A 17,833-nucleotide genomic window follows, 5' to 3' on the forward strand; every position below is an offset into this window, starting at 1 on the left:
TGATATTAAATGAACCCTATAAATTTTATTACTTAATATATATAAAAGTATATTTTATTATATAAATTTAATATAAAATTTTATTTATTAATAAATAAATTATATTATTTACTCTAATAAATCTTTTAAAAATAGTTAAAAATATAAAATGACGATATTTAAACTATATATTAATCATGTATAGATTTTTGGAAATTATTTTGAGTCAAATTTACTTTTGTTGACTTTTGCATATTAGTCTCGAGCATTAGGATTGTGGTACACTATGACTTGACCTAATTTGTTAGACAAATATTGACCAACATATAAATATATATAATTAATTTAGGTTCGTGAATCCGAGGCCAACCTTGCACTTGTTCAATGACGTTATACGTATTTTTACTACGAAATACAGTATGGTGAGTTTCATTTGCCTTTTTACCCTTTATATTTTTGGGCTGAGAATACATGCGCAATTTTTATAAATGATTTACAAAATAGACACAAGTACGTGAAACTACATTCTATGGTTGAATTATCGAAATCGAATATGCCCCTTTTTATTAAGTCTGGTAATCTAAGAATTAGAGAACAGACACCCTAATTGACGCGAATCCTAAAGATAGATCTATTGGGCCTAACAAACCCCATCCAAAGTACCGGATGCTTTAGTACTTCGAAATTTATATCATGTCCGAAGGAGGATCCCGGAATGATGGGGATATTCTTATATGCATATTGTTAATGTCGGTTACCAGGTGTTCAATCCATATGAATGATTATTTTTGTCTCTATGCATGGGACGTATATTTATGAGAACTGGAAATGAAATTCTTGTGGTCTATTAAAATGATGGAAATGAATGATTATGATAAACTAATGAACTCACCAACCTTTTGGTTGACACTTTAAAGCATGTTTATTCTCAGGTATAAAAGAAATCTTCCGCTGTGCATTTGCTTGTTTTAAAGATATTACTTGGAGTATTTCATGGCATATTTCGAAGAACGTTGCATTCGAGTCATTGAGTTCATCAAAGATTACTATTAAGTTAATTTATAATTTGATAGTGGATATTATGAAATGGTATGCATGCCTGTCAATTTTTGATGTAAAGAAAGTTTGTGTTTTAAAAACGAATGCAATGTTTGTAATATGTATCATATAGAGGTCAAATACCTCGCGATGTAATCAACTATTGTGAATCGTTTATAATGTATATGAACGGGTCCTTTCATTTTATGAGTATTTGCATATGGGTGAACAAACCTCATATGATTGTTTAAACAAATTTTGAAAATGTGTTTTTCACTTGTACGCAGCCGAATGTTTGAGAAAACCAACTGCACAAGATGTGCAACGTTTGACCGCTAAACATGCTCAAATACATGGATTACCGGGGATGTTAGGAAGCATCGATTGTATGAACTGGAGATGGAGAAATTGTCCGGCACGTTGGAAGGGTCATTATACACGAGGTGACCATGGTTACCCGTCAATTATGCTTGAAGCGGTAGCGTCGTATGATGCATGGTTTTGGCACGCTTATTTTGGTACTGCGGGATCAAATAATGATATCAACGTACTTAATCAATTTGATTTGTTTAGCGACTTATTAGCCGGCGAAGCTCCACCGTGTACGTTTACGGTTAACGGGTGTACGTTTAATAAGGGTTATTATTTGGCGGATGAAATTTATCCGGAATGGTCAATACTAGTTAAGTCGTTCAGAAATCCGATTGATCCAAAACAAGCAAAATTCACAAGGTATCAAGAATCGGCAAGAAAAAATATTAAACGAGCATTTGGAATACTATAAGATCGATGGACCATTGTTCAACATCTAGCAAGGCCGTATTATATCCGCAAAATTAGAAGGATCGTGTTAACATGTGTGTCGAGGACAACGGCCGTGCATTTTGTGGACTTGAAGAGAATTATCGTTCGATTCGACGTGCACGAGGAACATTCAAAGAAAGGGTTGAAGCGCATATGCGGGTGGACACGGAAATAAGAGATATGGGTATTCATCGACTACTACGAGATATGTTTGTCGAACATGTATTTAGTCTTCCACCTAATTATCGTATTCGACATGATCCGACAATAAATCCAAACAATCAAGACGAGGCAGGACCTTCACACGTTAACGAAGACGAAGACGAAGACGAAGACGAAGACGTGGACGAATAATTTATAAATTTTTATGTAATTTTATTTGTAACTCTATGTCTTAATTTTAATTATTCTAATGTTTTTAATTTTTAATAAAAGTTTAGTTTTATTTAAATAAGTATTCAATTTTCAGAAATAATTTAAAAAATGAAAGGAAGGAGTGTCATTATTGAGAATGTTTAGTCCTGGGAAAGAAGTGCTGATGCGGCACTGAGGACTAAGGATGGAGGAACTACTCCATTGGGAGCACTCTTATGGGTTACTTATCTTGACTAAACTTATTGAAAAAGAAACATGTGAAGAAAGACACGAATTCCGGATACTCGTGAAGAAACTCGTTAACCCGGCAGTTACTAAACAAGTGGGATCCGACGAGTATGGGTCCAGGTTTTCTAATCGGGTTGGGGTCCTCTACTCTCGTGCAATTGCAACCCGGTCCAATACGTAGTTGACAAATCTATACAAGCATAAAAACGTTATCATCATCATCATTTATAAAACATTAGGGTGGTAGCCAAGTGGCCAACTAGCCATGTGTTAAAAGATTGTCTTTAAGCGCCAAAATAACTAGACGTGTTAGGTTCGTATATCATGTTTTCGTATATATAAATTGTAATTGTGCTAAAATAAAGTCTTTTTTATTTCAAACAAAGAGAATAACTGATTAACTTTATATCTTGGCTGCCAATGGGGCTTTGCCTCATTGGTCACCATGTTAACATGGTGTTCGAGGAGACCAAGGGTTCGAGTCTCGGGGGGGGGGGGGGGGGGGGGGGGGGGGGATTTTCGTGAATTAACTCTAACCACTAACATTGCCTTTCAAAAAAAAAAACTTTATATCTTGGCTACCAATAACAGATAAATAAAATAAGGTTTCTCATGGGGCGAATATTACTGAACTATCTTGAGATATTTATATTAATAATTTGGCATACCAATCTAAAATGATAACTGTTAAGCTTAATCTTTGGCTACCAATTTTTATAATCACCGATAAAAGAATTAGAGTTCGTTGATGTTAAGGACAATATAAACCAGGTTGGTCGTCATTCTATTCTATACATTTCATCACCAAACGACATATCAATACTGTCTATATTACACTCAAATATTTTTTGGAAAGCTTTAAATAATGTTGATGACTTGCAATCACTGATGTTGGTTCAATCACACATGTTACTTGCACTGCAACAATATTCAAATGCTTCTACAAGATAACTTCAAGTTGAATATGATCTCAACCGCATCGGTTAAAGGAGTGGTTGAGATGTTAATATATGCAGACTACATGTTTTATGGTTAACTACAAAGGGAAAAACTTTATTCAAGTAAAGTACACTGAAATTTAACGAGAACAGTCTCGAAAGAAAAAGTGTGGTCTCAAATTGTTTTGTTTGTTTTTCCCGGTTGAGCCAATAAAAATGCTGGACTAGAGCAATATGTGGAGGGTCTCTCGATATAATTAGAATTGAAATTGCATCTCGGATGTATATCCCAAATCGTCTAAATGACCCGCCATGGCCTTGTTCATTGGTGGTGGACCACATCTAAGAACCTGCATATTCGAAAATATTATTCAATATTTCTAGAAACATGATCATACAACTTGATTCATATAACTTTCAGAAAGTTAAAAAGGTGTTGAAATCATACTTTAATATCGGAGGCAGGTGCAGGGCAATGGGTTTGAATCATTTCTTTTGATACGAAACCAACACCACCAGTCCATTCCTCTGGTGGCTGCAACAGTTTAAAATTAAAATAAACAAACGGTTCAAAACAGCATTAGTTAGATTCTTGTATAAGTGACCATTGTTATATTAATACCTGGTTCAATACATAGAACACTTTGAAACGGTCAGGGTAGTTGGTTGCAAGTCCATCAATTTCTTCCTGAAATTAGTTTTAATAAATCAATTACATTAACAAACAGTTAAACAATAGTTATATTCAATATGAACATCAAAGGTTTCATATATTGAATGCTATGCTGCTACAAATTGATAAATACTACAAGTGGATAAAAGAGTTACTATTTAACTACTTACTTTAAGAAGGATGTCATCATATGTGACATTAGCGTAGATGAGATGAACCTGGGTTTTGTCCTTTGGGTTTTCTAGTATAGCTCTAGCAACCTAAATTGTAATCAATGATAAGTATAACACATTTAAGCTCACACACGATAAGCTTATTGCAAAACAAACCACCTAAGACTTTATAAGATTAGCAATAAATGAACACCTGAAACATTGGAGTGATTCCCGAACCTCCTGCAAGCATGCCGAATGCTCTGACCTGTCCAGGTTGATACTTGAAACGCCCCTGAAATTATACATTATTTAAAGCAAGTTCACTCTTAAAATCAATAGCGAGCCAATTTAATTGAACAGAAAACAAATTATTATATCACAAACTGATTCTTTGGGACTCGTAAGAAACTAGTGCTCATTTAGTGTGACAGAAGGATGATATTTGAGAGAAATTCATGTTTTAGTACGCATCATTTAGTTCAACTTAACTTCAACGCTTGTGTTTTCTGTATTACAACTTACTTATCCTATTAGGCTTTTGGCTCAAAAGATCACTATAGCATTTATTGTCATACATTTACTGAGAATGCCATTTCACATAAAATGTCTAAGCTCATTGATGACAAACTGGCTAAGGATCAAGTGAGCAACCATAAACATGTGTTTCAAGTTTTAGCAAACATATTTTATTAAGTGGGATAAGCCTATGAGAAAAATTAATAATAAGAATTAGGAAAACTAATTGGATTAATAACAAAAAGCAAGAACCAAATGCCATACCTAATGAATGAATAATAAGCTATTGCTAACAACTGCAAAAAGTCTCAACAGATTATAGAAATTACAACTTTGGGATGTAAATCTACCTTAGGTCCCTTTACAGCCATATAGTCACCTACACGCATCTCTCTGAAATGGTGTGACATTCGTCCTTGTGGATACATCTACATATGATTACAGCATCATAAGCATTTATACCAAATCACAAAATCAAACATAAGTAAAATGTACGGAACAAATTCAAATCTCGACGTGTACCTTAATAACTAACTCAAAATATCCCACATCAGTGTCTAGGGTTGTTGGTGTGTACGGTTTAATAACCTCCTCTCCTTGGCTATCTTTACCCCTGCAGTACAAAACCAGATAAATAATAGGAAAAACAAAGCATCATTGTTTTTCATTGAAGCACGTAGTAAACCTATTACATCTTACACTACAAAACAAAAAAGACAGACTTTTAACTTCTGAAAACTTATGTATTTGTAGTGCATTTTCATAAAGTTGAATTTGATTATATTTTTTTAATAGTCTCGGAATTCGCATTGATTATAAATTGAAATTAACATTTTGAATTTCACGAGTCAAATTGCATCCCTTAATTCAGTAACAGAATGAGTAAATGATCTATAAACATTTAACAGTGATAAAGCGAAGTTAATTCATACTTGCAACTTATGTGCTGTCCAATAGGAAGTCCCAACACAGAAGTAGGAGTAGGAAGCTCAAATCTGAACTTGGCCACATTATGACTAAGTTGTGTTTTCTTCACAAGCTTGAATTGCTTAAAACGTTCTGCATCGATGCTCCCTACCGAAAAAAAACACAGTAAAATTTTATTCAGTTTCACCAATGACCCACAGGGAACTTTAGAAACTAACACTTGTTAGCATAGACTACATGTATTAAATTCTTTGATGTGTAAATATATTAAAAAAAAAAGGCTAATGAAAAAAAAGCATTAAAGTAGTCTAATCCAATTATACACCTTTAGGTTTCTTTGAGGTGTAAAAGTAGGCTGCGGTTGCAACGACAGCAAGAACAGCAACAGCAATGCCAACTTGGACCTCCTTCGCTTCCAAAAAATCCATTGCTCCCGTAGCAATGAAGGTTTTCTATATATCGAGATCTATCTTATATCTGAAAGATGTCTCACCGATAAACACAAATTCAAATTTTAATGGCATGATAATAAACCCTAACTATAGCAGTTTCCTACTTAGTCAATAAGCAGCTAAATGCTTTCTGTTGCCTAGACACATTTTTAAATCAAATAGAAACATTTATGTGTGTATTAGTGTAGGAACACTTTCAGATAATGAACAATAAGGAAGCTAAAAGTTCATTTCAATCATACAATTCAAAATATGTACAAAATTAACATTTATGAATCTCAAATATACACACACGGATACAGATTTTCATATAAGTCGAAATATCATAGATTTTGCACATATTCGACACAGATGCAGCGATAATTTATATAAACATGTATATACGTGAACATTAATTACATAAAACTTTTGTAACGATTAAGTAGGTACAACATGATAAGCAAAATATACAAATAAAACAAGGTTACAGATTCGATAGTATTGATGCGATGATCAGAATTTAAAATTTGGTAATTTAAGAAACTGAATTATAATGTAGTTGAAGCTTATGGAATTAGGTGACAAGTAAGCGAACCTGGAAATAGAAGAAATAAAAGTAGTGATAATAAGATCTGCGAAAGGTAAAATGAGAAATTAGGGTTTATAAAAAAAAGGGGGGTTGGTGGAATAATGGGAGGGGTTAGGTAGGAATAGGATCGGGTGATGCACAAGCGGATGATGAAAATGAAATACAGTTTGCACTGAGACGAAAGCAGCCAATCTCATTCCATTCTTGGTCAAACTTACCCAACATTTATTTATTTTTTTAAATATTTTTTAGACGGATCATCCATGTAATTACCATCATTACCATATTAACTGTTAAAAAACAATAATGAACAGTACTAGAATTATTTTCGTCTTCTCACTTTTTTTTCCCTTCCCTTTCTTTTAAATAACACCACAAACGCTCTCACACTTTGTTCAAAATTTAAAATCAGCCCCCAAAACTGGGGTTAAAGTGTCAAATTAAAATTTTCATAAAATATCTTAAATAAACTTCACTCAAATATTCAACGTGTCATATCTTCTCGCTCGCAACGAGTTAACTTTTTCCGACACCATTGTTAAACTCCAAATAATTTTACGAACACAATGTCACTAACTATACGCAAAACGGACACTTTTTAAAAAACGCTAAATATTTAGGGTACTTTTCATATACGTTGATTTTTGACTCGGAGGCTCCGTTACTAAATACAATAAAATACATTAAAAACGGAACCCCGACGCGAAGCGTGGGTTCGACAACTAGTTTTCTCTAAATTGCACAAATTCTAATATCTCAAAACTTCCTTCTCAAAAATTCTAATATCTTTAAACGTCAAATCCACATCATGAATTACAACTATAACCATATTAATAAATTCGTCACTTACTGATTTTAAAATCCACTCATCTTCAAACTAAATTTTATTGTAACTACTTGATTGTAGAATGTATCTGAATATAACACACGAAGAGGATGCCAAATAACATATTCAAACACAAAGATTGAAACGAAGTTGATACTGTAACACTGCACATTTTTCCATGAGTTTTTTTAAACACATCGGAAGCATTTTAGTGTTAATTAACAATAACTATTCTTTATCTATATAAGCAAACATAGTCGTAATACAAAACCAGTATTACATAAAAGAAATACAACAGGTCTCGTCATTACAAAATATTAGAGTTAGTGTGTCAAGCATAACAATCCCTAAAACATCACTTCTCCTAGGCCAAACATGTACCAAACCTAACATGTAAGGGAGAAGATGCACCAAACCTATCCAGGAAGGACAAAGATTAAAATAGTAGAAGAAACACGTTATTTCAAACTAAGCTAAAAGACTCCTTTATTTACACACATGTACTTTATACCTTATTTAAATCACAATGCTTATATTAAGCAGGCTAAGTATATTTCAACCAACCAGGTAATTACTTCGACTCTTATCACAAAATGAATTAATCTGTTCACTTCATAAATAATCAGCTCATAATTTATTATTTCACTTTATTATTAAATTTTCTAAATATCAAATATAATAATTTAAACTTTTATTTTCATTGATGTTCATAATAATAAACATATGACAGTAAGACCATTTTTAACCGTGACTGTGACGTCACAGACAGTTTGGCATTTTTTGGCCAAAAAGTGCAATCCGACTATGATTTGGCAATGTCAGTTTCTGGCATTTTATAATCGTGTGTCAGTTTTTTGTGTTAAATATTAAATAGGGTGATGTGGTAAAATCTGATTTGAAAATGAGGTGGGAAAAATAAATTAATTATATAAAATATATATTAATTAAAATTGAAAAATCATTGATTGGTTAAAAAGCAAACCGATGAAACAATTTTTTGCGTTGAGGGTCCGACTGACGGCTAAAACTGACGCCTAGTTAGGGTCCGTCAGTTTTCGTCAGTTAAGTCCATGTCTGAGGGCGCGATAGAATTGTCTAAAACTAGTTGTGGAGCCCTCGCTTCGCGCTGGGGGCTCCGTTTTGAATGCGAGTTAAAAAAGAAGTCTTGATATATTTGTAAAATAGAATTTTTTTCGACATCTAACATTGAAGGGTTGTTCCTTTTGTGAAAGTTGCATCTTTTAGCATTCGGGTTTATTTTATTTTATTTTTTTTAAAAAAGTTAGTTGATCTATTTTGTAAAAAAGAATGTTTTTCGACATCTTTTGATAGCATTGAAGGGTTGGTTCTTTTACGAAAGTTGCTTCTTTTATCGTTGAAGAAAAAAAATTATCTGTAGCACAGTAGTGGCCCCTGAGGGTCCAACTGTTTGAGCGCAGCGTACAAGTCGGTAAAGCGTGATGAGTGCTATTATTCAGTATTTTTGATTTTAGTAATGAGATAAATATGTGGGGGTTTGATTTTTATTTTAATTGAAGTTAGGAGGTTAATTTTGTAGAAAATGAAAATTTAAATTGAACTTTTCATCTCTAATAAGACAAATTTTGTAATGTGTAAATATCACGTGCACCGTCAAGCTAAACGAGCAAGATGCCGATACATTCATGGTTATCTTCCAGCCACGACTTTTAACTTCCCGCCACCAACTGATTCCGATCCCATCTCTTCTTCCATTTCCTTTCCTTATTATGCGAAATCCTAAATCCCCAATTCCGTTTTTCAATTTCAAATCATAAAAAAATGGATTACTACAAGATCCTAGGTCTCAACACCAACGCAACAAAAGACGAAATCAAACAAGCATTCAGAACCATCGCTAAAAAATTTCACCCAGATAAACACTCCAGTTCCCCCAAATCCATTAAAGACGGTGCCACCCTTAAATTCAAACAAGCTTCTGAAGCTTATGAGGTTTTAGTCGATGATCGGAAACGGGCTGATTATAATAGCAGTTATAATCGAAGTAGTAGTTATTCGGGTGGATCCGGGTATGGTAATTACGGGTACGGGTATACGTATGATAACAGAAGGAAGAATTCATCGAGTTATGAAAATTATTATAATTATAATAATTATGGAAATAAGAAGGCTACTGTTTCCAAGTTACAAATTATTGTTGGTTATTTAAACAGCCGTGCGTTTCTTCTCAATGTTGCTTTTGCTGGGTATTGTTTCCTTTATATAAATTTGATTGATTTTTAATGTTCTGTTTTTGTAACTTAACATTTAATTTTATACTATTTGAAAGTATAGTATGTACTATATAGTATATGATTATGATTAATAGAGTGAAAGATAGATTTAGGTTCCTGGATATAGTTGAATTTCACCTTTTTTTCGATGAGAAAACTGAGTTTTCGATCGTTTTGTTGATAAAATTGAACTTCTAATCCGTTTTTAGCGAAGCAATGGTTGGTTATCTACCTTAGGAAATTTTGGAAGTTACAATTTTCTGAAATTTTCAGATAATTTTTTGACAAAGTCTATGTATCTTTAAAGGTTTTAGTGTTTGTAAATGTACTTAACTAGGTTCGATATTCATAGTGTGTATGTAACTACTCGGACATATATTTATGTATGAAACTTGTTATTTATTGTCATTGTATGCATTTTGGCGTTGTGTCAACTCATAAAGATGTCATGTGGCATCTTATATTGAATTAATGATAAAACACATTATCAACACACGTACAATGACAATAAATAACTAGATGCTTACACACGATCTACGTCCGTGTACTCAGGTATGCACATATCAGTATCAGAGTTTATTCAAGTATTTACAAACACCTGACACATTTTAAACTTCTACTATTATATCTTCTATTAATATAAAATGATTATTACTTTCTGTTTAATGAGAGTAACAATTAGTAGATATAATATGGCTATATTTGAAGTGTAAGAGACTAAGTTTTTCTTTTTATATAATTGCTATAATGAAATGATGGAATGTGTTTCTTGCAGGGCTATATTAAGTGGTCTAGCAGCTGTTGAAATAGGTAGAGATGCAATATGGAGGAGTCAGAATCCAGGTGTATGTTATTTATCCTTTGTGACCATTTTCCTTATTTTCCTTATTTTGCATATGGTACTCCGTATATTGTTATGATGTGAACTGCAACATATTGATGTTATTATCTTTATATCGATTTCTTGCTACCATTAGTGTTGTGTAGTTATTGACTGATGGCTTGGACATTTTTTTGGGTGGTGTTTGGTTGGAATTCATTACTATTCCCACAACATTCCTATTTTCATTCCTTGAATATAACCAAATTGATGAAGAAAATGTACAATATGCTTATTTAGTTTAAAATTTTTGTGAAAACTAGTAATGTTGGATTGCTATTGGACATTTGAAAATGTTATATGGCTATTGACTTGTCAAAAGGTGGATAAGATGCCTAAAAAGGCTCATTTGTTAGCTGGATGCTTTTTCATAATCTTCTTCGTGTATCTTATACCTCATATGTTCTAAACAGTCATGGTAGATGTATATAGTAACACATTTGTTTTATTTTAGCTTCATGTTGGATATGCTTATGTGAATCGAAGCTATTGTTTGCTTCTGGATAAGAAATTGTACTGTGATGCTATGTGTCATGTGGAGCAAAACAGTTTAGATTAATTTTGACCGTTTTTGTTTTTCCGTTTTCAGAAATCATTTGAAGAAGCAATGGAATCGATACACAAGACAAAAGCAGTTAAGGAAGAGGAATAACAGCGCATTTTGTACGAACGTGGTGGTTGTAGATATATACACAGTTTAATGATGGTTTGAAATGTGAGTTCTGAAGATGTAAGATATGTAGTGGTTTTATATTCTTGTAACATTGTTCGTGGGCTTGTGGCACTAGTAACAACTATATGTGTTTTTTTAGTCTCCTTTTTTATTTGCTAATCATGTTGTGTTGTTACCATGCTGCAGAGTGTAGATACAAGAGTAGTGCATGGTCATAAAGATGAAGCTTGATTCCTAAGGGAGGATATGTTGTTTGTATATGACGTGTACATTTACAGCCAAACAGAACAAAAGGGAACTCATAACGAAAAAACAATTAACTACATGATGTTTTCTGTACATAATGAAATAAGCATCCAGGCCAGCAAAAATGATGTAATTTTCTTGTTGTGTCAGTAGCCGGTTCACTTATGTTTGAATCGGTTTTTGCCTTGATGGTGATATATGCTTGAATCTAACTTATGGACTTTACTTATCTGTGTGTTTTGTATCTCTTCTTTTAACAATTATTTAGAACAATGATCTCATTAAGAACGAACTCTCTAGGTGCTAGAAGAGAGAATTACAAAGGCTTACATAACCATGAGTTTCAACAACTAACTTTACGACCTCCACATCTAAGCCAATTAAAGTAATACATGATAATACAGTAAAAAGAACACTTTGTTTCATAGGCGGAGCGCTAAAACCATTGTATGATTCAAAGAGTCGCCATAATAATGGCGATCACACGATACTTTGAAACTCTATCTCAATCAAATATTCAAACCATTCTTGCCAAGCATTCTATGTCCAAATGTGCAAGCCAAGATCTACCTATAACCTATCTCAATCCCAATATTCCATCGTACTAGCAATGATTCACTTGCAAAGTACATACATTGTTCAATTAAGAAATTATATCGACTTCTCAAACATTAAGTGTAGGGTTAAGTTCGCCAAAATGTATCTAACAAAAATGACATTAATTTTCTGGGTAGCTTTCCATGAAAGGTTACACATTTTTTATTTTCAAAAATCCGAGTTCTATATTAGAAGGTCCCATGAACATTTAAAGTTTGAAGAAAGATCTGGCACCAAATTTCAAAAGCTAACAGAATATGCAAAATGTTGATATTTTATATTGAAATATCAAAATAGGAACACTATTTAAGGTGTAAGCTCTCATGATGTGCCTTCGTTTCTAAAAAGGCATCCCATATATCATTAATATGGTTCACACGGTCTTTTATGTTGAGATAGGAATACTATAATGTACGATCAACAGCCGTAATCAGAACAAATATAAATCACACTTATATACCCGGGAAGATGGTTTTGACTAGGAAAAGTCAAAGTATCTATAATCTTGAGTTATCAGGAATACAATTTGTAAGAGAAGAGAAATATACAAGTAAAAGCTAGGTGGATTCTTCATTGAATGTAGAAGATCAATTTTATGCAAACACACTAAAGAATCATCTTCAGTTAGTCTTTTGTTTCTCTGGTTTTGAACGGCGTACAAGCAACCTAAATGTCCATACTGCAAATAGGGTTGCCTCGATTGGAGCAAGCCAATAAACAATTATGTGCTCCTTCTCCTTATGAACACCAAGAACATATGCCCAACCAACCACCTAGAAAATTTACCAAAGAAAGTATATCAATATGAAAATTAAGAAAGTGTTGTTTACAAAAGTATATTTTATAACACTACAAAGCTCATGTTTCAACTACCATTTGGCCACTAGTCCTCTGTCCAAAAACTAATATTTCCTAACACATTCTTCAATTATGAACAAAATAAGACCCAATCAGCATGTTTTTGGCCTAGACGTATGTAGGTGCAATGTTGCACAACTAGGGAGTGCTCGGCAATAAAAAGCTTCCGAATAGTCGGTCCAATTAATTGCATTACTCGGTCAAAACTTGGGATTACTCGGTCAATCTCGGTCAAATCTCGGGAAATCGGTCAATACTCAGTCAGAATCGGTCAAAGTCAACCTTGGTCAACATTCGAGATTTCGAGTACTCCTGAGTACTCCCTAAAAATTCCCTACCGAGTACTCTCCAAGTAATGATTTTTGCAACCTTTGTGTGGGTGACACATCAGCCAATAAGTAGGTGGATTCAAGTCTCAATTGAGATATATGCGACATATTTGAGGTGGATGTGAGTATTCGTCTTTAAAAAAAAACAAAAACAGTAGATGCGAAAACATACAGCAGCAGGATTCATACATCCACCAGTTAAATCTGATCCGAGTATATGCAGAGAGAGTTTTAAGATGCTACTAATCCAAGTCTTCCTAAAGAAACTGCCATGAAAGTTTCTATCAAGAGCAAGTGTGATGAGCACTTGTATGAATGTCAACAATCCTTCTGTTAATGCACCTTGATGAAGATTGATCACCAGCTCTGGCCCACGCCATATTTCAGGATATACCTCAAGTATAACCCTTACACCCATGATCGATCCAAACACCTGATTATCAGAACATGAATGTGTGCCTAATGAGAAAATTCTAATTCTGTTATTCGGAAGATATAATCAAATATTAGCTGATCTTGGGTAGTATTTATGTTGGTATATAATCAGTGATGTTGCATACTATAAAAAGTAAAAAAACTGGGTGTTGTTTGTTTTTTAAGATGTTTTTGTCTGAAGATCTGCGGATGCGGATCATTTCTGTAGAGAAGATGTGACCTAAAGGTCTATATGTTGAATAGTAAATGACTGCTTGTTTTTATGTCCGCAAAATTACTTAATCACGTCTGCAGCACTTAGAAGCATATTTCTAAGTCTGCGAGTTTGCAGACAGAATAAGACAATATTTTATCTTAAGTGTTCAGAAAAACAAACAATCTACAGTATAAACGTCTGCGGACGTGCAGACATAAGACATAACAAGATCTGCATACGAAAAACAAACAACACCTAAAAGACTTGATGGGTCTATTAAAAATTCATGGGGAAATAATTACAAAAATCTGCATATTGACCAAAATATGGTAACTACAGAATCTGCATTTGGCACTAGTAAGCTCACAATAGCTAACTCAAATCAATAGATGCAGATAATTCAATCAATATTAAACAATTGAAATTGAAATAAGGATAAAAGAAATATCTAAAAAAAATGCAACTAACCTGAAAGGGTATTCTTCCAACATTGAAGATAAAAGTTGAAAAATTGCCATTAACAGCAGATGTAAAAACAGAAATGGGATTATAAGCACCACCATTTGTGAGCTTAACCAAATAAGTAAACAAAAACATGTTGGCAACAGAGAAACAACACCTAATGATTTCAGATACAATACCATTATTACTTAACCCTAAAACATCTTGAACAATTATTCTGGTAATTACGCTTGCCCAAACCCACGTGAATGACAATACTGTATCTGTTACAATCAATTGCCCCATTCCCGCCATTTTTACAGAGATTTCTGTCCTGATTTTTCAACCCTTTTTCCAATATTGTTTAAATTTGATGATAATTATTCGTAAAGTGTGTAGTCTTGAAAATTTTTCAAGAGACTGATTGTGGACGTGGGATGAACAGGGGAATGATAAAGTGGTGAAATTGAATTAAAATTCAGGCGACCCATTTCAGAAGTTTTAATTTTAAGATGAGTATTTGATTGATTAAGATCCATTTTTAACGTTACAGATTGCAACTGATGGTACTTTTTTTTTTTTTTTTCTTTCTTTCTAACATGATAAAATTGCACTGTTGGTCATTAAATTTTATATCAAACAACGTAGGTAACTTTTCTTTTTTTAACTCTGTTGATATTCATTTATTATTTCGTTTCACGAATGACCTTAAGACTAACGATCGTTAGTAGAATTGTGTGCAATGCACATGAGGATAATTCTATCATTTATATGTTCCTTCAACATTCTATCTCCATACACTCATCCTTCATTATAAGTTCATAGTAATTGAACTATGAACACCAGACTCTTAATTGAACAATAAATAAGAATTATAAGAACAATAATTGAGAGAACACGATATGAAATATATGTTTTATAATATTGATCGTGCCAAAAGATACAATCAGAAAGCAAACCGTACATCCCTATTTATACAGATTAACACCAAATCTAGAGATTTGGTTTCCAAAACAACTTGGCTAAAAATAAGGAAAAGATAAACTTAATATTTAACAAATATGCAAATCACTTCTAAATTTAATCTTCTGGAGATAACACCGAATCAAAACATATCTTTTTAATATTTAAACATATCTCCAGAATCTTTCTTAGCTTAGCCATCAAGAAATCTTCAAATCGTTGACTTAAGAAACACCAGAGTCTGCAACCTCAGACTCTAAAACTCCAGACTCTAAAACATATCTTCCTAATTTTGTAAGCATCAGTTTCGGTTTTCTTCATAATGGAACCACCAGCTGCAATATCTATGTCTTTCCTTGTAGTGATGTCGCATCCTTGGTAGAATATTTGTACTATTTGACAGGTATCTAAACCATGTTGCGGACATCCTCTTAATAACTTTCCAAATCTTGTCCACACCTCATATAGAGTTTCATTTGGCTTCTGTGTGAACGTAACAATTTCTCCTTGAAGTCTTACGGCTTTAGATGCCGGAAAGAATTGTTTAAGAAATTTTTCAACTAAAACGTCCCATGTACCTGTGATGACCCGGAAATTTCTGACCAAATTTAAACTTAATCTTTAACGTTTCCGAGACGATAAGTAAAGTCTGTAAAGTTGAATCTCAAAATTTTTGAACTATTCAATTACCTTTCGATTGTTCTCAACGATTCGCGAACAATTATATGTAAATAGATACATATATATATCATAACTTGAAAACGTAACAAAGTGTTGAGTATATGATACTGTGCATTAAACTTATTGGTTTGATTATCTGATTGATATATTTAGATACAGAGTTAAAAGATTATGCCAAACGATTGAATTAAAAGATAATTATTGAGTCCCTTAAGGATTATGATATTATTACGGGTCTCTGTTGTAAGGTCCACGTTGATTTGGGAAATCATTCATTCTTAACGGTATTCAGAATAAATGGTAAAGTGTTTGTTTAAATAACGTAATTTGGACACATACAATAATAAGGAATATCAACTGTTGGAATTAGATATATGAATAACTTGCGATATGTATTTTAAAACGTGTTTATTAATATTGAAAATATATATTTAACAATACGATAAAATATAATATTAACTTGGTCATAAAAACGAATTGTTATTATATATATATCCTAACAAATAGCGAGACGATGATTTATAGAAGTAAATGATCAAAATACTCGAAAGTTTAAGATATACTTTGAGTGGTATAGTTTAGGGATAATTTAAGGCTATATTTTGACAAAGGTACGTGACACGAAATGTAAAATACAAGTTTTCTCAGCGTACGAAAGGACATTTGAAAAACTGGAACCGGGACATAAGTCGAGTGATGACGTACGACTTATCGGAACAAAAATTACAAGTCAACTATGCATGTGAATTTAATATAATATATAATTAATTATATAAATTAAATATATTATATATATTATATAAAATTATGTCGACAAACAAAAAGTTAAAAGTTTGTGAGCTGGATCAGAGGGCCATACGATCGCATGGCTTTGAAGCACAAATCCCATGCGATCGCATGGGGTACTTTTTCAGAAAAAGTTCTATAAATTGCGCAGTTTTTGGCTCAATTGAATATATATCTCTTTCTCTAGTATTATTACTCCGTAATATTTATTTAATTTATTTTATTATTATTATTATTATTATTATTTATATTATTATTTATATTATTAAGATTAATATTATTATTAATCTTATTATTATTAGTATTATTAATTATGTATTATACATAAAATACTACGACGAGGTCACGAGTGGGTTATTTTCAAAATGGTTTTCAAGCGGGATAGAGCTAAGAAAATTATGGGTTATTGCCAAGGAGGTTATGGTAATGTTCGGGGGTATATTTATGAATCAAACCTAGTGTTTATCATCTCCGTTACGTCTACGTACTTTCCTACAATATTGAATCTCAATACTGATACGTTGAGATCTATGATTAATTGGTAATCCGAGTTTTGGTCACATTTTGGTGAACAACTTTATATGCTGCTAAGGTGAGTTTCATAAGATCCCTTTTACTCTCTACATTTTTGGGCTGAGAATACATGCAAATGCTTTATTAACCGATATACAATATTTATATGCGTGAGTTTCATTTACTCCCTTTTTAATTGCTTTTGCAATCTATATTTTTGGGCTGAGAATACATGCAATTTATTTTAAACGCAATGGATACAAGTACATACTAAATTCTACACTGAGTTTAAACCGAAAATCCCTTAGCTTTGGTAACTAGTAACTGCCAGTTATAAGAACTGGTGGGCGCGAGTAGTAGTATATGGATCCATAGGGCTTGATATCCCCGTCCGAGCTAGAGCACTAGCCTTTTAACGGACGTATGCTATTTGAGAAGCGTACACGTTGGTTTGCGTGTAATATTAAGATGATTATACAAAGGGTACAAATTATATATACGTTA

The 17,833-nt window shown here is 32.8% G+C and overlaps 4 protein-coding genes across 5 annotated transcripts; 2 read left to right on the forward strand and 2 right to left on the reverse strand.

Moving 5' to 3' along the window:
* The first annotated feature begins 1,237 nt into the window (after positions 1–1,237).
* LOC139853954 (uncharacterized) lies at positions 1,238–1,801 on the forward strand. Its single transcript, XM_071843290.1, has 2 exons — positions 1,238–1,241; positions 1,305–1,801. Exons 1-2 carry the CDS (start codon positions 1,238–1,240, stop codon positions 1,799–1,801), a joined length of 501 nt encoding a protein of 166 aa, XP_071699391.1.
* Positions 1,802–3,312: 1,511 nt separating this feature from the next.
* Positions 3,313–6,805, reverse strand: LOC139852686 (NADH--cytochrome b5 reductase 1-like). Its single transcript, XM_071842010.1, has 10 exons — positions 6,660–6,805; positions 5,959–6,110; positions 5,639–5,780; positions 5,229–5,319; positions 5,057–5,134; positions 4,402–4,482; positions 4,206–4,295; positions 3,985–4,050; positions 3,811–3,897; positions 3,313–3,712 (listed from the first exon to the last, which is right to left on the reverse strand). Exons 2-10 carry the CDS (start codon positions 6,059–6,061, stop codon positions 3,620–3,622), a joined length of 831 nt encoding a protein of 276 aa, XP_071698111.1. The 5' UTR covers positions 6,062–6,110; positions 6,660–6,805; the 3' UTR covers positions 3,313–3,619.
* Positions 6,806–9,141: 2,336 nt separating this feature from the next.
* LOC139853374 (chaperone protein dnaJ 72-like) lies at positions 9,142–11,745 on the forward strand. 2 transcript variants are annotated; one of them, XM_071842761.1, is made up of 4 exons: positions 9,142–9,704; positions 10,507–10,576; positions 11,201–11,341; positions 11,471–11,745. In XM_071842761.1, the coding sequence occupies exons 1-3, from the start codon at positions 9,280–9,282 to the stop codon at positions 11,261–11,263; spliced, it is 558 nt and encodes a 185-aa protein (XP_071698862.1). In that variant the 5' UTR covers positions 9,142–9,279; the 3' UTR covers positions 11,264–11,341; positions 11,471–11,745. The 2 variants fall into 2 exon arrangements, with proteins under 2 accessions (XP_071698862.1, XP_071698861.1); XM_071842760.1 differs by having other exon boundaries at positions 11,201–11,326.
* A 931-nt stretch (positions 11,746–12,676) lies between these two features.
* Positions 12,677–14,801, reverse strand: LOC139856070 (probable aquaporin SIP2-1). Its single transcript, XM_071845303.1, has 3 exons — positions 14,414–14,801; positions 13,487–13,747; positions 12,677–12,900 (listed from the first exon to the last, which is right to left on the reverse strand). Exons 1-3 carry the CDS (start codon positions 14,699–14,701, stop codon positions 12,748–12,750), a joined length of 702 nt encoding a protein of 233 aa, XP_071701404.1. The 5' UTR covers positions 14,702–14,801; the 3' UTR covers positions 12,677–12,747.
* Positions 14,802–17,833: the final 3,032 nt, after the last annotated feature.

The sequence above is a fragment of the Rutidosis leptorrhynchoides genome, chromosome 6, assembly GCF_046630445.1.
Source record: "Rutidosis leptorrhynchoides isolate AG116_Rl617_1_P2 chromosome 6, CSIRO_AGI_Rlap_v1, whole genome shotgun sequence".
Classification (NCBI taxonomy): Eukaryota; Viridiplantae; Streptophyta; class Magnoliopsida; order Asterales; family Asteraceae; genus Rutidosis; species Rutidosis leptorrhynchoides.

Coding starts and splice junctions, on each gene's coding strand:
- LOC139852686 (XM_071842010.1), bottom strand. CDS start 6,061: ATGGATTTTTTGGAAGCGAAGGAGGTCCAAGTTGGCATTGCTGTTGCT. Junction 5,320..5,638: donor GGACAGCACATAAGTTGCAA/GTATGAATTAAC, acceptor TTTGTACTGCAG/GGGTAAAGATAGCCAAGGAG. Junction 3,898..3,984: donor TGTTCTATGTATTGAACCAG/GTATTAATATAA, acceptor AAACTGTTGCAG/CCACCAGAGGAATGGACTGG.
- LOC139853374 (XM_071842761.1), top strand. CDS start 9,280: ATGGATTACTACAAGATCCTAGGTCTCAACACCAACGCAACAAAAGAC. Junction 9,705..10,506: donor CTCAATGTTGCTTTTGCTGG/GTATTGTTTCCT, acceptor TGTTTCTTGCAG/GGCTATATTAAGTGGTCTAG. Junction 10,577..11,200: donor GGAGGAGTCAGAATCCAGGT/GTATGTTATTTA, acceptor TTCCGTTTTCAG/AAATCATTTGAAGAAGCAAT.
- LOC139856070 (XM_071845303.1), bottom strand. CDS start 14,701: ATGGCGGGAATGGGGCAATTGATTGTAACAGATACAGTATTGTCATTC. Junction 13,748..14,413: donor TTGGAAGAATACCCTTTCAG/GTTAGTTGCATT, acceptor TCTGATAATCAG/GTGTTTGGATCGATCATGGG. Junction 12,901..13,486: donor GATGTATGAATCCTGCTGCT/GTATGTTTTCGC, acceptor TAAATTTTCTAG/GTGGTTGGTTGGGCATATGT.